Genomic DNA, 18,267 nt, shown 5'->3' with positions numbered 1-18,267 from the left:
TTATTTAGAATGCATAGGGCCATTCATGGCATTCTTAGAAAGCTTAGAACAAGAAATCGTGATATAATGTCAAACTAAAATTAAGGTTATACTTGAAATAACTTGAGAAATCCCCCATTCCATTGCTTGTGTAAACCTGGTAACAAATTGAAAATATTAAATGAAGTCCTCAATGAGGCTCACACTGCAAAATATTAGAATGCAAGTAAAAAATGTCTCATTATATTGGACAAGTAACTTGCGCTTTTAACCATCAATCTATTGCTTGACCAGCACTGCATAATCAACTTCTTCTGGAAAAGTACATGGGTGAAGATATGAGAACCAGAAAACCACTTTTATTCTCTCTGTTATTAGTCTGTAATAGACATCAAGTAGGTACGTCCCTCTCAAAGAATCTTCTCTTTTTCTACCCTTATGTTGGCCACATATACCCTTTTTACTAGGTAAAAGTAATAGTTTTATGCTCTCGATTATGTGCTTGATGAAGCTATATGACAAATTAAATTATACATATATTAAAAAGGTAAATGTTAAATATGTAAGACATTTTCAGTGCTTCTGGCAGCACAAGTTGTGGGATTTGAATTCAGAGCATAGATGTGTGATTCTGTAAAAGCTGTTAGAGTATTGAGATGAATTTACTTATATTGGGATGGTTTTGGAATTTGGTGCAAGTTAAAGTAGGGCAGGGGGTTATAATCTTCTTAGACTCTACTTGAAACATCCAGCCTAAAGTTCAATGAATATTTTGTTCTAATTGTAAGAACTTGTGGCCTTTTCGGCTCCATGTTGATGAGGAGTTGTATTGTTCTTATCTTTGCTTGTTGTGCAGTTGAATAGAATAGTAATTTGAAAATTTTATATTTTGGGGATATGCTGAAGGGGCTGGGTTTAATTACCACAACTCTGTTCTCACTGTTTTTTCCATTTGTGAGATATTATTTATGGTGTATAACATATGCCTTTGTTCATGAAGACCTGAGTCATCTCTCCCACATGACTAGTGAAAAAGCTTAAGCTTATCAGTTAAATGCTCCACATTATACTTATTAGGCCAGCTTTAAGAAGAAATTGTTTTTTTTTTAAGAGAGGGAGATTAGAAAAGGGGCTTGTTTTTTGTCTTTTTCACTGATAGAAGTTAATCTCCTGATATTTTTGGCTTGTGCGGTGGGACGTTTTAAAACCATGACTTTAGGATTTTACCGGTGACAGCTTTATATTTGGAATTTTACATACAGAATTATTCCTTTCTTGATCACATAGAAATATGTATCATAGGCAGTGATCCATCACATTTTAATAAAACTGAATAGGAAAATCCTTAAAAAATATTCTATGATAGTTATTGATTAGCTGTATTGGCCTTTGAAAAATGGTCCTTTTGCCTTCGAAAGCAGTCAGATCCAAGTATGAATGTGCAACCATTCCAGAAATAAATGACATAGTAGTTTCCAGAGCAATGGAATGACGTCAAGTCAAAAAAGAAGCAACTTTTTTACTCCATCAACTTATCTTGGCAAGTAAAGGTGGAGTGAAAGTGATTGAGACTTCAACTAATCACCGCCTGCTTGAAAGGCTTTTCTTGTGGAAGTCATAATTGTCTCATGGAGAGGAGAATCAAACAAAAGCACCGCCACATCTATGCTGTGTCTCTCTCACAAAGCTCTGGAATTAGTTAATCAAAGCCGAAAAATGTACAAAATGAATGCTTTCAAACCATATGCATAATCTACATGAAATTTGTATCGTAACCTTAAATGGTTTTGAATGAACCGTTGATGCCTGTAAAATTAACATACATTTGCCAATTTTAACATTAGACTTTGAGAACATAAACTATAGTAGATGGGTTTTATGTTAATATTTCCCTATTTACGAACAGTTTGACGAGTGAAACTTGTTATCTTTGAGGGTAAGGGGTGAGCAGATTAATTAGGGCAGAGAAGCAAATTTGTTTTGTCTCCACCTTGATACATTTTTTAACGATTTCTATTGTAATTTAAAATTGAGAAATAATTTTGTTTATGTGTAGGTAGTAGAGAGAACATGTCTATTTTGTGTAAATATATTCAGGATTTTTTTTTGTCTTGAACAAAAGTAGGCATTAAGCAACATGCATGCCATTGAAAACTTGCATGCCTAAGAAGAATTCAATTCACTTGCTGACATTTTTTTTGTAAATGCTGAGTGTTTCTTATTTGCAAAATTCCCCTTTATCTCAGTTTCCTGAAGGAAACTGGTTATTTCCCTCCACTTTAATTTTTCAAATGTTCTCTTGTATAATTAGGCCAGAATATTTACTGAAATTTGAAGATATCACTTTCAAATAATAAAGTCACTTTTTTGTAATTTCTATTTGTAATATAGGTGAAAGTATTGTTTTTATGAACAAAATTTGACTTAGAAATTTGGATGCAAATACATGCCTGTATTGAGGTCCTGGACCTGCCCTAGCCATGTTCTGATTGTTGTTTGTGTGATTCCATATCTCAGTGCATGTTTTTTTTGGAACAGCAATATTGTTAACCAGATGTGCAGAATTTCATATTAGATTAAGGGTAAATTATATTTTAGTGAAAGTATCCTTTATAAATGGTTCTTTTGTTGGTTCTTTTGTTTTATTTTCAATCTTTAGCCATTGTGCTTCTCCAAAAAAACATATAATTAGTGAAAATCATAAAATGTTGAATTTTCTGTGAGGCAGCATTTTAATTACCTGATTAAGCCAATGTAGTCAGTTACATGGTGCTTGAACCATTATGTATCTAAAAAATGCTTTTACACTTTTTGCTCACAATTTATCTTATCTCGCAAGAATATTTTATTAAATGCCATTGATATATTGATTTTATGTCATTAAAAAACCCCACTGTCACGATTATCACATTCTTAAATATGTCTTTTACTGAATCCACTTTACCCTAGGGGAAGAAATATTCTAAGTTAATATCTATTCAAGAATAGATATTATCCTCTGCTTATGCTTAGACAATTCCTTCATTTTACCTTGCAGATTCAAAAAAGCTTTTGATAGACATAGTAATGCAATATGTTATGGTGCATTATTAAAAGCTATCCAAATCTTGGGTCATAAAAAGGAAAACTCAGGGAAATAATGTGCTGGCCACACATGTGTTGACTAGAAAACCCAGTCTTTCTCGGCAGATTTTGTTCATAGAGTGATTTCTCTCCAGGGAAGATACAGTTTTTCAGTCCACCATCAATTTAATACCAACCATAATTTTTTTCTAATCATTTTCTTTTGTAAGTGCCCTTTCTATTGAGGTGTATGTGGTTAATCTAAAACTTGTATGTCCCTATTTCCCCCTGTTGTGTTCCTGATTTCATCAATTTTATGTATGATCACATCCAAGTACCTTGGCAGGCTAGTAGTTAAATTTCTACTCCTATACTCTTTTATTACAGTATTTATTATAGGGGTTTTTAAAATGACTCTACAAGCTTATTATGAAAAGGTTTGTAGATATTTTAAATTTCATGAATCTGAGATTTACAAGAGTACTTAATGTATCTTGCTTAATTGTGTTCATTCCATACTAGTTTGAATTGAAATAGAATACCACATTTGGGATTTTACTTGGATGTCATTAAATAAATAAAAAAAGTAATTCAGATAAATAATTGGCTAAACTCCCATTCTGTTAAACCTGCCGAGGAAATTGATCTTTTCTTCTGGAAAACTCTTTGATTATGAGAATAAGAATCTTGTGGCCTGTTTTAGTATAAATTAGTATGGATTTAAATCCTTAGTATCCAATCAGATTTCGCTTGATATAAGTCAGGGATATACTTTATATTTTCTTTTTTACACCATCTTAAGTGTGATGAGTTGCATTGCAATAACTTATGATGTAATTAGTTGTTATATATCGCAGATATTTCTTTTCACCATGTTATTGTTAAATGCGTGTCGACAATTATCCTAATCTTTCCTTTTATAAGGTCAATGGGCATTATCCTTCCCCCTGCGGTGCAAGCTGTGCAGGCAGGAGCATCACCAGCTCGTCTTGGGCAACCAGTCCCACAAGGGGCCTCTGCACATTCAGGGCCTCCACCCCCCCCACCTCTGCCACCCGGCACCACGACCCTTCACCACAGGAATCGAAGTCTGGACTCAGCACTTCAGCGCATACCTGAGGTAGATGTCACACCAAGCCCAGAGTGCGAATCTCCCATGAAGGGTGGATTGCTGCTGATCTCACCCGGAACCGTAAGTCTCCAGTTTTCTCATATCATGGTGATCATAATTTACGGTGTGTAATATCTTTTTTCGTTCAAAAAACTGCCAGTAAATGGTTTTACCGAACATATGTTCAGGTAATATAAGTAGTTGTACAATTTGAAGAATTTTTTATTGGATAAATTTCATTTGCATTTGTGAATTTTAAATGTAATGGCCTCTATTTCTACACCCTGAAGTTGTTTATTATTTTTAGTATTCATTACAAAACTCAGCATAATTTTTTGTTTATAGTTGGTCCAATACTACAATTAATACATGTATTGGTATGTTAGCCATGGTTAAAAGTTAAGCCCTTTGCATGATTCACTGTAAACATCATATCTTTGGGCTGAAGAAGCAGAGCTCAGAAGAGGGCCATGTATGAGACATACTACCTTGATCAAAAATTTCCCGGAATTTATTCAGAAAATTAAAAATACAAGTTTATTCATCTAAATCTATATTGTCCCCTTCAAAGTAATCCCCATCGACTGCAACACACTTATGCCAGCGCTTGATCCAATCCTCGAAACATTTTTTATATTCGGTTTTCGGTATGTCCATCAGTGCTTCCTGCGATTTTTCCATTACTTCCTCTCGGCTGCTAAAACGCGTTCCCCGTAATGGTTTTTTAACTCGATTGAACAGAAAGAAGTCACAGGGAGCCAAATCAGGTGAATTCGGTGGCTGTTGGATGGTATTTGTTGCATTTTTCGTCAAAAAATTACGAATAATGATAGCACTGTGCGACGGTGCGTTATCATGGTGCAAAATCCACGAGTTTTCTGCCCACATTTCTGGTCTCTTTCGGCGAATTGCTTCACGCAAACGTCTCATAACGCCCAAATAATACTCTTTGTTTACTGTCTGGCCTTCTGGCAAAAATTCATGATGCACTACACCGTTGTAATCCATGAAAACCGTCAGCATTGCCTTCTTTTTTGACTGAAAACGACGTGGTTTTTTTGGTCTCGGCTCATTTGGTGAACGCCATTCACTTGCCTGATGTCTGGATTGCGTGTCGTACTCATAAACCCACGTCTCGTCTCCAGTAATGATCCTTTTGATGAATGTGGGATCGGATTCAGCCTCGCAAATCATGTCTTTTGCGACGTCAACAAGGTCTCTTTTTTGCATGAAATTGAGGTCTTTTGGCACCAACTTTGCTGCTACACGACGGAAACCCAAATCATTAACCACAATGTCTTGGGCGGATCCATAGGCAATGTTCAAGTCCTCCGCTATTTCTCTGATGGTTAATTTGCGGTTATTGACCAACATTTCTTTTACTTTATCAATTTTTTCACCGACTTTCGATGTCGATGGTCTGCCACTGCGTTCATCATCTTCGATTGACTCACGACCACTTCTGAACCGCTCGTGCCACTGGTAAACGACCGTTTTTTTTAGAGAATCGTTGCCGAAACACTTTTCCAACATTTCCAACGTCCGTGCGCCACTAAATCCGTTTTTTACGCAAAATTTAATACAAGTTCGTTGTTGCAAATTTAAATCCATTTCTGCAATTGTAAAAAATCGCCAACACACACAGAGATAGATGTACTCTTGGCTACGTAACTTTTGCAAATGTCAAGTTATGACACTAAGATTTAAAGGGAATATCAACAACAGATGTACCAATTTAACAAAAAAAACAGAACTCAAATTGGAACGATGGGAGCGCCACACGGTGGTTATTCCGGGAACTTTTTGATCAAGGTAGTATGACGGTTGTCTGAAAAGTTTCTGAACTCAATATGAAGATGGCAGATAATGTTAAGGTCATTGAAATCAAATAAGGTTGTATGGATAGATATCCTAGGGGTACTACTAATGGGTCTAGGAAAACATGGAGAGAAGAATTGTTATGGGTTGATTCATAACCCATAAATCATCTGTGAGTGAGGAATTTGACCGGATGATTTTTGCAAATCAGATTTAGTTCCCATGCAAGAAAGGAAAAGGCCACCAAAACAATATGTGAGGACTATAGAACAAAAGGTTAAATTTTACATGTAGCTTAGGTTGTACTTAAGATAAGATCATCAGCTAAAGGACAGAAAGTGAATGATTACGTAGGAGGTGATCTCATAATATAAATATATTCTATTGTTTCATGCTTCACTTCGTGGAAGTAATTGATATCCATTATTGAAATAGAAAGAAAGACTCGTACTTTTCCACAGATTTTATTATACGGCACGACGCGTTTCACCGACTTGCGGCATCATCAGGTACCTGATGATGCCGCAAGTTGGTGAAATGCGTCGTGCCGTATAATAAAATCTGTGGAAAAGTACGAATCTTTCTTTCTATTTCAATAATGGATATCATAATATAAATACTATGATCCCATTGTGGCTTGATTGAAATTACTAAATGCAAATTTTTTTGTGTGCAGGGTGGAAGTAGCACTGGGAGCACTTCCCCTGGGGTATTACCTCGACAGCAATCATCATCTCCGCCACCACCATCAGTCAAACCATCATCCGCTTCCTCATCTACAAGTTCTGTGTCATCTTCGTCCTCGATAACCACTCGCACTTCACGTTGCCCCTCAGTGCCTCCCCTCCCTGGTGGTCCCTGTCCTGAACCAGGTTGGGTTCTACGGCGTGGTATCCTTGGCTCTGATGACAGTGGAATTTTCGGTTCTTCAGGAGATGATGCATCTGCTCCAGCACGTGGGACGCCTTCTTCAACGTCACATGAAGAACCAGGCTCCCGAGGACTCAGTACAGAAAGTTTGGACTGCGATGGAGAGGAAGAGATTGTGGAGGAGAGTGTTAAAGTTAGCAACGATGAGGTGGAAAGGGTTGATGATGATGAGTCAGGTGAATGTGCTTGCAGAGAACCTGCTGAGGATGAGTGTGACGGTGGTGTGTCAGAACATCCATGCGATCCCCTAAGTCCTACAGTTGACAAAATGGTGGCCCCCTCTAGGACTTCTGCATTAGGTACGCCAGGGAAGCCAAGAGGTGTTGATGGCAAGGGTACGTGCTTGGGTGATTCTCGTGCTGCTGGCCAGAGTGGAGGAATAACCAAAGGAAACCTTCTTCTGAGGCTCTTCCAGTGCGATGCTTTTAATATATCAATGGCCGTGTCATACCTATTTAAGTCAAAGGAGCCAGGTGTCCAGAGCTATCTAGGTTAGTAATTATTTTGTTAGCTATAATAATTTGAATGATACTGTTTACTTTGAGCAGTAGTATTGATAGATTCATTATATATATAAAATACATTAATTAATAATAGTTCTCATACTAAAGAGCGGGATGTAATAATGTCAATGCTATGAATGTTGGTGACTCAAAATTCAGTGATTATCTTAATGAGGTAACATATTTAGGTAATGTTGTGTATAACTGGTTGTTTGAAGATAAAAGTTCACTGACCCTAGTCACCTTTTGGTCCTATTAACATTAGTGATAAGCTGCCCTACTTAGTGGTGATATTATGCTGTGGAAGTTGAATTGCTCTTGGTAGGAGATTGCAATGGTTTCCTCTCAACCCATAATACCCACATATGTATGCTCATAATATATCCTGCAATCATAGATAACAATTTTAAATCTAAATTAGAGTATTCAATTTGCCGGGTTTTGGGAGAACCTACATTTTGACCAATGTGTATCACTGTGATAAATTCTATTAAGGTACGTTTATCATTGAATTTTGACTCAGTTTTGATCCTACATATTTTTATTGTGAAAAATTGATTCAGTGAGATAAAGTTTTGACTCTAAAAGAAGCGTACCACCATCATTTTAAATAAGACTCTGTCTCAAGGGGCTAGTGAAAGGTATGTGATCTCTCATTTAGCTCTTAATCTTTCAAAAATTTTTTACAAAATGAAAAATAATGGTTTAAGCAAGCTTTAATCCTGAAGAGGCAATCAGCAGGGAAGAAAAACCTAAAACTGCTAGAAGTAGTAGTAGTTTTTTTTATGGGAGGCAACTGACAACCAAGGCCATTTGTGCCATTCAGGATGGATGGGAAAGGAAGTGGAGAGAAACCTGGCATCGGCATTAGCCTACTCTGGTTGAAAGGCACCAAGGGGTCCGCAGTTTAACGTCTTATCCGATGGACATCAAAGCTATCAGAAATAACACCACAAAATTCAACTTGTTTTCTGGAATTAGATGTGCAAACAATGTTTAAAACCATTTTATAATAGTTTCACGTCAAGAAAATAATTTAAAATACTGATAAAAATATTTTTAAAAATCAAGATAACATCTTACTACTACCTAGTATGTGTGCAATAGTTATGTGAGAGATAAAATACTGATGAAATTAAAGAAGTAAGTGATGGCCCCAAAAAGGAAATGGCAGAAAAATATAAAACATTTTGAACAATAAGCATAAGGGGCTTTGAATCAAAGCTAATGACAAGAATAATCTAGGGAAGAATGTAGATGAAAGTGGAAGAGTTTTAGGTGGAAAATGGAGGCTGAAAGTTGGAAACCATTTATTTCCATTGGCTTTGACCAACTCTGTGGAGGGCTGGTTAGGATAGTAACCAAGGATGTGTGTGCATTGCTGTTGTGAAAAGGAAAGTTTAACAGAAAAATATTTTGAATTCATCATGAGGGTCTTATCTTGTCAAAATGTAATGAATGTTACATATCCATGGGAAAAATTTATTCCAAGAATTGTGTAAATTAATACCCTATCTACTCATCTGAGACTCATTATCCTGTTAAAGTGATTCCAGTAGAGGTCAATTTGTTTAACTGAAACAAAATAGCATTTTTCGCTTTCATTTAAGTAATTGGCTGTTTCAATTAAACACTCATTACTTATAATGAAATATCCCTGTTTCATTATTACTGTTCCAGTCTCTCAGCAATTAATGTAGTATTTTTATTGGCAGACATGTTTAAAATACCTAGTTAAAACATTTTGTGGCGTAAAATTTAAACAGAAGTTAGAGGCAAATCCTCAATGATGTCTCAATTCAAAGAAAACCATTTATGCTGTCAATTCCTCCAAAGGAAAGTACAAAATAAAAAGTCAAGTAAATGTAAATAAACAATGCTCTTGCTTGCCAAGGGTGTTATACTGAGAAGTGTACGCATTAATGTAGAAGTCACACTGTACTATGAATGTCATTGTCAGGAAAATAGTTTTGTGTGCTATCAGTGATTGTGATTTTTTTCTCTATAGCTAACAAGATGTTCAGTTTTCCGGATAATGAAGTGGATTTTTTCCTGCCTCAGTTAGTCACCATGTACATTCAAATGCGAGATGTTGCAGAAGCAATACACCCTTACCTCTTACACAGGTATTTACAGTTACAAAAATTGTGGTGTTGTAACAGTATTTCCATGATTTAGTTTTAGTCTAGTGTAGTGTTATCTAGACGATAAATTACTGTTTGTTATAATAGGGATGCCATGTGCCCCTATATTCCTTTGCTATTTTTTAATCAGCCACATTGAGCTCTTTTATTCAAGAATTAAAAGCTGTTCTCAGCAATAAAAATCTCTTTTTGTATTTTCAGGTATGGTTAAAATACATTTAAAACTAATTATGACTCTCAGGCTGCACCAATCAGCAAGGATAATATCACAAGCTACAGTTTTAATTATCAATATCTATCAGCTATTTTTTTACATGTTGTTGTCATCCATGCAATTTTTTTCAAATTTGTAGTTATTTTGTTATATTTTGTATAATAGAATTCTTGTTTACAGGTGTCGGAAGTCAGTTGACTTTGCATTTCGATGTGCTTGGCTCCTGGATGCTTATAAGTCAGACACTTCGCTACCCACCAAGAAAATTCCTTATGGCACACGCTTGCGGAACAGCATTCTTGCTGATGAGCTCTGGTAAATACTGGAAATGGGTTATTGAACCCATTAGTGCATAAAACAGTGCAAGAAGAGAAATGCTAGGATGCAATTAAAGTGTAAATGCTGAAATATTAGTTCATAGTTAGTATTCATCTTGTAGAACTCATTAGAAAATGGTCTGTCATAATAGTTTCCAGAAAATATGTAGTGGAATATTGACAATTTTTTACTGAAGTATAGAAGGTTTAGAGTACCTAATTGGTACTTAAGAAATCTCAGTGCCAAAGAGAAAAAGGCAATAACTCGGTGTGCACTAAGTTCTGTGGTAATACAATATGTTCAATGGAATTCATAATTTACCGTTGCTAGTTTTTTAACTAAAGATGCCACAACAATGGAGATGGCAAGGTAACAGCCCCATCGCAATTTTTCTTTTTGAATTTTCATGCGTTGGTTAAACATATAATTTTTGGCATTGGTTAAGCTTGCCAAAAATGGAATTAATTATAGATCCTGGAAGGGTTTATAAATTAGTTACTTATGGATTCTCCTTTGAAATTTGAGCCATGGAGGTAATTTTAGAGTAAATATGTAATGATTAAAGAAACTACTATGACAAGGTTTCAGCAAACAAGTTGATGATCAATGAAGAGTAATGTGCCGTGGGCTTCGCATATTAATTATGTTATTTCTTTGTGATTTAGTAGAAGGTTAATTCACAATGCATTAGGCTTTAAGCTTTCAAAATGCTAAAATTTAGCCCTGTTGCATGAGGATGCATTGAGAGATTATTGATAGAAGTTACCAGGTTTATTTTAAATTATGCATTACTAGTTGGGTTATAGATAGAATTGATTTATAAATTTCTTGATCATTAAAGTTATTTCAATGCAGCAATTTCAGGGTGTTAAGATCATTCGCCTTGAGCAGGATTCGAACCGGGATCCCTCAATGTCCAGTCAAGTGCTTTAGCCAGTTAAGCTATCGAGGCGTCCTCTTACACTCTGAAATTGTTACATTGAAATGCATGGTAGCGGATGACTCCGTTGAAATCAGTTGTGGCGTGCCCCGTAGTTTCTTCGGAATTCATTATTCATTTTTCATGATTCATCAAGTTATTTTGTTAAAATACTTCCAAATAATTATTAGGAAGAAATTGGAAATGTGAAAAATTGAACTGTAACTGACATAAATTTTGTGTGTAGTCTCTGTAAGTTGCAGTGCGTAGGTATCTGAAGCAAGCCATCATTAGATATGAGAATCTTTTTGTAATTCATTCTGAGTAAAAATAATTCTATATTAATTCTGGTCACTTATGGTTAATTTGCTAAAATTTTGAAGCATTATTAACTTAATGGCATTCACAAAAGTAAGGTGCTTCATTTTATACTGTTTTTGGCGTGAGATCAATTTTGACTTTTTTTTACTTTTCTAGGGCAAAACCGTCCAAGAAGCCTCCAGGCAGTGGGCCATCATTTTTAGCCTCGTCCAAATCTCCGTCATCATCTGCCTCTGCCGTCCCTCTCAAATTAACCTCCTCAAATTCTGCAGTGACTGGGGCATCCGTCCCACCCACGCCTCCCCCACTCCCTCCTTCTCCAGGCTGGCTCACAGTGTCCACATCTCCTGCCAAGAGAACCCACCAGAGGTCTCGATCAGATGCCACTGGGCAGTTCTCAAGCCTACGGCGGCTGCTCCCAACAGGTTGCTATTCTCTTACCATTTCCTTCTTTCTTGTATGCTTTTATTCATTTTCTCCCCCAATTGTGCTTTTCTCCTCCAAAATATTTTTGTCCCAGAAAGTTATCAGTTGAGTGACCTTCATACTGTTTATCTGTTGTTGCTTTAATGAAAGGAATATTTTTGCATTGATTTTTGGAGTAAAACATTCAAGGTTGAAAAATTATTTGTAAATTGTCTGCAAATACTTTGAATGCAAAAAATCAAAAGTTGTTTTTGTAAGTAGTCTACTCAGATTTATATCATGAGAAGATTTTATCCAATACTTGTACTTTGGCCAATGTAACTATATGCACTGTTGCTTACTTGAATGCTGATTTTCTTTCAGGGGGCTCTCCTAATCGAGTGTGCCTTGGTGACCTAGACTCAGGGCGTGCCTTTGATAATGGCTGCAGTTGTTTTGATTCCTGTCGAGGGGTGGTGAATGAACTCTGCGGTCGACATACAGAGTGCACATGCAGTGTGAGTGATATGTCTATGATCAGACCAACTGAAAATATCCTATTTTGATAAATGAGTCGTCTGTCAATTGTAATTTTTTCTGCCAATGATCACAATTACTATATTTTAGATGAAACAGATGTGTTGCTAAAATTTGTCAGTTAATGCTAATGCATGCAGACCCAATTCCTTTTAAATTAACGCTGAACAAATCGGCTCAGTTTCTACCATTGCATTTTTGTGGTTTGTGTGGGAAATGATCATTCTTTTATTATTATTGTGTGGCTACAATTTCTTTGTAAATAAATGGTTTTGCTAGTACTAATCTTTCTATTGGTGAGAGGAACAATTAATTAGGAATAGCATTGCAAATAAATACACCTTGAAAGTATATTGGATCTAGCTGTTAGGTTTTAACATTAGTTGGACCACAAAACAGGCAATGAATGCCCAGAGATGATTCAAAGGAACACTTTGCTGATTTCATTGCTATGAAGTTGCCATACTTGAAAATCTTGGAATTTGGGCAGTCAGCCTGAATCTTTATTAAATGATACTATATTATAAAGCTAATATTTTCAATCAATTTAAAATATCTCTTATAGTAAAATCTCTTTCACTCTATAATCAGTAAAACTTTCAGAATGTATTTTAATTCACTTGCATAATCATGAAATTAGATAATAATACTCATTTGATAGTAAAACGTTTGTTGAATATTAGCTCTTGTTTTAATTTTATGAGGGAACCACGTGAGAAAATTTCCCAGAAAATTTGCCACACCTAGCTCAGAACAAGTCTCTCAAAAAGTTATTCCCCTGCTATTCCAATGTAAACTGAGAAATATAATGAAATGATTCATACTTCACCAAAATATTCAATATAACTTGCCGTATGTCACCATTATTAAAAAGATGAACTGAGGGAACGAGATAAAATGTGGCAAGTGTTTTGTTAATGGATCATGAGCTCTCATTCTATGCATTAAGGTCCGCACACTACATGTTCATGAAGTGTAATGGATCATTAAAATCATTCCAGATTGGAATTAACCAAACTCTTTTAATTAACAGCTTATTATATTTTATATTATGATGTTGCATATTCCGTTTGAAAATAATGATAATAATAATGGTTTTGTTTCCTAAAAGACATGTTTGGAAAATGTATGGAAGATGTCACATTGTTTGCAAATATTCACTGCAGATAATCACAATTCATTGCAATCATCAAAATACACATGTACAGGGTCACAAATAAAAAACAGTAAACAGGAGTATCAACGAAGGAATGTTTGAGAATAAAATTATTTAACTAGAGAAAGAAGTATGAATTCTTCAAGTTTGTAGCACTGATGCCTGCACTGGAACTGATATAATTCAGACTTAAAGAGTAAAAAAATTTCCATTTCCCTTAATTTTGTAGGTAATGTTTTCAGGAATTTCACACCAGCATAATCATGGTTCATGGCAAACGTAGCTGAGTTATGGACAGTGATCTTCAAGTCATTAAAACCTCTTTTGCTTTGCCTTTCTACGTAAACATTGGTTATCAAATTGAGCCTCTCTTTTTTTGCGGCCTAATGTTGATAGCATGGAATATACAACAGGGAAGAGTGAAAATTTTGAATTTGTAAAAGTAAGGGTTAAAACTGCTTGCCCTTGAAAAAGAAAACGTAATGATTGAAATACAAATGAGAGCATCACAAATTATGCTCTTGCAGGATAGGTGTAATTGGTTTATTATTATTGTAAGTAATCTACCGGTTAAGGTAGGTTTTGGATGTATACAAATACCAAATAAATATCTTGTCTCACAGCCCAACATCCTGCTCTACCTCAAGCCCCTCTTCATCTCCATATCCTTCCTTCCTCCCTTCATTCCATCCAATATCCTATTCCTGCCCCTTCCTCATTTGCCTAAGGTTCTCCCGTCTATTATTGTCTTGTACATCCCACTTCTTATCAATATGCCCTTCATCCATTTCTCCTGCCTCCTTATTTTTTCTCCCTAAAATCCCCTCTCTGCGCCTACCAGACCTAGCACTCCCACATTTGTTTTCCTTTCTGTCCACTTCACTTTATCCCTCCTGTTTTCACTTATTAATTTTGCTTTAGTGTTATTCGAGTTTATGGCATAAATGTAGAATTTCCTTTCCTTTCTAACACAGGCATTGCGCCTAGCTCCAGAACGGGAATTCATTGGTTCACTAATAGCCATTGGAAAATTGCTCAGTGCCCTACCAAGCAAAGAAGAACGCACGGCAAGATTGCAGGATGAAGTACATCGTCTTAATAGGAATCTTCCTGCGCGAGTCTGGCTACCTATCTATTCAACAACTATGCCACATCTTGTTTTGCGTATACCACATCGAGAGTCTGCAGTTCTCAACTCAAAAGATAAGGTTTGTATAGTGCCCTTGTGAAGAACGGCATTCAAAATTAGCTCTCAAAATCCATTCCAATATTTTGATAAAACTATAAAAAAAGAAACTCTAATCTTAAATGTTCAGAAATACACTCCATAGGTAAAGTGGGCACTCTACCTGAGGATCTGAAGATCACTCCCATCTTGTGCTTTTTACCTTCCCTTTTTTAAATGATTTACTTCCCTTCTATGCACATTGAATTTTCTTGCTTTGTTTTCAAATTTGAAGGGCACATAAGAGGAAGTTAAAAAGTTTCCTTTAATTTCATTTCCTTCAGAATGCTGTCCTTGAAAACTGAATGATATACATGTTAAATTTTTTGACTCTTTGGTGCATGGGTAGCTATCAGCCATTTTGTTGTAAATGACTTAATTGATTCTAAATTATTATGTTTTCTGACCCCAGGCTCCATACATAATATATGTGGAGGTGGTGGAAGTGGATGATATGCACACAACACCTGTTCCATCTCGTGCCCATGGACCTTCTTCCCTTCTTCGGCATACCAAGAGTGAAGAGAATGTAGCAGATTCATCCTCAGGGCCACCGACATCTGGAGGCACGATTACCACACACCCATCACATCCCAACCTTCCCTCTGCACCTTCAACATGTTCCTCATCTCCCTCACTTGCCACACCACATCCAGGGCCATCATCCAATGGCCAAGGGACTGGGAGCTCCTTCAGTGTGTATGGCAATCATGATGATGAGTGGAGTGTTGAAGATGCTGAGATTTCTCAGCTAACAGTGAGTGAAATTTCTATACTTTTTTATGGCTGTCTTTTAAGTTATAAATTTACATAAGGGACATAGCAAATTTTATCTGCATCATATTTGCTCCAAAAACTTTTTTTGCAAAAAATTAGAAAGAAAAAGTAATGGGGAATGTGTTTTTGAACCCCAAGGAAGAAAGAAATTGCTATATTTGCCTAAATTAAAAGCTGACCCACCTCTCCCTCAAATTTGCCTGCATTCATATTTTGGACTGAAGTGATTTTTGAAGATTTTGCCCTACAGAATTCCAGGCATGCACTACCCTTCTAAAATAAATCACATGTATACTTTGCGTTGCTACAGTCGTTGAATAAGAAATTATGATATTTTTATGCATATTGTAATGGTTTTTAATGTGACTAACTTTTCATACCCTGATCATGTAGCAAAAACCTGCAAGAGTTTGCAAATAATGTCTGTTGATTTGTTGTTTTCAATGGAACACCATCCTGTGTACGGCACTTTGATCACCTCTTTCTGCTTTGAGAGACTGCTTTCTCCGGAGGGAGACATTTTTTCTGGAAGGAATTAAGAAGCAGAATGGCTCATATCTAAGGAGTATGACAGATGATCTTTGGTTTCCTTTTACCTCCTTGATTTTAATTCTGCTGTGTTATTTTAATTAATGGAAACACATCTCATGGAATTCTTACATGAGTAAAATAATGGATAGTATTTCCTTGTATCTTCCCTTCTTTCTATATCACTACAATTTCACATCTACATATCCTGTGCTAGGAATTTGTTCTCTTAAGTCACACTTATTGCAAACAATTGTGTCATGGGCAATCTGCTTCTTTCTGCTTTTTTAAAGTAAGTGCTACTTTTTAATAAGACCTCATATACGCAACCTCAACACTGAATGTTTAATGTCTTTCTGTTCCTAATCAGATGAGTTGTAGCTAGCAGAGATTGTCAAATTGTGAGGGAACAAGTCTCTAATATTTATCGAACTCAGCATCTAAATCCACCATCAAAATTAAAAAACCATCTACATCTACATCTACATAATACCCCGCAAGCCGCCGCAAGGGCGTGTGGCGGGGGGTGTTAGGTCACCAACCGTAAAAACGAAAAATACCACATGCAAAAAACAACACGGAAAATTACACCCCAGCAGCGCACACACTCATGCAAAACTCCCTCCATCCAATACTCATGCAAACACATACACCGCAAAACAACAAAAAACTGCACCCCAGGATACAGCACGAAAGCCATCCTAAAACACGCAAGCCAGGACACAACAAGCAAGAATGTGAAACATCACTACCACATGAAAATGCACCACAAAACACTCAACCCCCCAAAGAGACAGTAAAAGGAAGGGAATTCGACCCAACGTTGCAGGTAGCAGGAATTTCCCCCCGCCGGGAGGGAAGAGGGACTGAAAGGGAAACTTAAAAACAGATGAACAGAACACGAATGATATCATGCGGAAAGAATGGGTTATTATAACAAAACACATAAGGTTAGTGGAGGAGCATGCATTTAAGTAGAACTAATTATTTTTTAGACACTGAGGGTGGCAAGTGGAATTTTTACTATCTATAATCCTACAGTTGCTATCCCGTATTGTCCGTGGGAAGAAGGAGTCCTTGAGTCGGCTAGTCCTGGCATCTATTTCCCGAATTTTATATGCATGATCCAAGCGACCAATGTATGTAGGAGTACGAATAATCTGCGAGACCTCGGTGCTGAAACATGCGGATCTGAATTTATTTAATAATTTCAGTCTTGCATTGAATCGTCTCTCTTCTAATGATTCCCACCCCAAATCCATGAGCATTTCGGTAACGCTTTGCGTTTTATCGTAGGAATTTTTTACAAAACGGGCTGCCCGGCGTTGAACCTTCTCAATTTCCCGAATGAGACCTTTTTCACTCGGGTCCCACACGCTGCATGCGTATTCTAAATGAGGCCTTACAAGAGCGTGGTAACAACGTTCCTTGACCTTTGAGTCACTTTTGCCGACAATGCGTCTAATGAATCCCAATTTTTTATTTGCTTGACCGCAGACTTTACGTATGTGAGTCCCCCAAGTTAAGTCTTTAGTGAATGTGACACCTAGGTATTTTACCGTATCAACTACTGCTAGGTCACCTCCAGCTAATTTGTAAGCAAATCCCGTTGATCTTTTAAAGAAATTTACCACTGAACATTTATTATAATTTAGAGTCAATCCCCAGTTAGAACACCATTTAGTAATGCAATCTAAATCCTGCGCTAGAATAAAACGATCCTCATCCCCAGATATCTCCCGATAGATCACCGTGTCATCCGCAAACATCCTAATGTTACTTTTCACTTCGCGGTTCAAATCGTTAACAAAAATCAAGAAAAGTAACGGCCCGATCACACTTCCCTGAGGTACCCCCGACGTGACTCGAACGCTGTCGGAACTAGCGCCATCAAGGACTACCCTCTGTTCCCGCTCTGAAAGAAAATCTTTAACCCAACTTATAGCGCCCTTGTTTATACCCGCGACCTTTAATTTATGAATGAGTTTACCATGTGGGACCTTATCAAATGCCTTTTGAAAATCTAAGAAGATGGCATCCACTTGCCTACCTCTCTCACCAGATACAAGTAAATCATGTGTAAATAATCCTAATTGGGTTTCGCAGGAGCGGGTTTTCCTGAATCCGTGTTGATTGTCACTTAAAAAGTTAATGTTGTCAAGGTGTCTCATTATTGAACTGACAATTATGTGCTCTAATATTTTACAACAGATAGAAGTGAGAGATATAGGTCTGTAATTACTGGGATCCTCCCTGTCACCACTTTTAAAAATAGGCGTTATTTGCGCGGTTTTCCAAATCTTAGGTACTTTGCACTCT

At 36.6% G+C, this 18,267-nt stretch overlaps 1 protein-coding gene across 3 annotated transcripts in view; it reads left to right on the top strand.

The window, feature by feature from the left end:
• Positions 1–18,267, top strand: part of fwd (phosphatidylinositol 4-kinase beta fwd) — a 38,454-nt gene that overhangs the window by 3,376 nt on the left and 16,811 nt on the right. For all 3 annotated transcript variants that reach the window (XM_071595085.1, XM_071595087.1, XM_071595086.1), the window contains exons 3-10: positions 3,967–4,234; positions 6,648–7,392; positions 9,413–9,530; positions 9,943–10,077; positions 11,477–11,745; positions 12,110–12,243; positions 14,393–14,626; positions 15,056–15,400. In XM_071595085.1, coding sequence (XP_071451186.1) covers positions 3,967–4,234; positions 6,648–7,392; positions 9,413–9,530; positions 9,943–10,077; positions 11,477–11,745; positions 12,110–12,243; positions 14,393–14,626; positions 15,056–15,400 — 2,248 coding nt within the window. The remainder of the gene's footprint in view (positions 1–3,966; positions 4,235–6,647; positions 7,393–9,412; positions 9,531–9,942; positions 10,078–11,476; positions 11,746–12,109; positions 12,244–14,392; positions 14,627–15,055; positions 15,401–18,267) is intronic.

Source organism: Hetaerina americana, unplaced genomic scaffold, assembly GCF_022747635.1.
Source record: "Hetaerina americana unplaced genomic scaffold, ioHetAmer1.1.p SCAF_7, whole genome shotgun sequence".
NCBI classification, from domain to species: Eukaryota; Metazoa; Arthropoda; class Insecta; order Odonata; family Calopterygidae; genus Hetaerina; species Hetaerina americana.
This window is presented reverse-complemented; position numbering and strand designations above follow the sequence as displayed.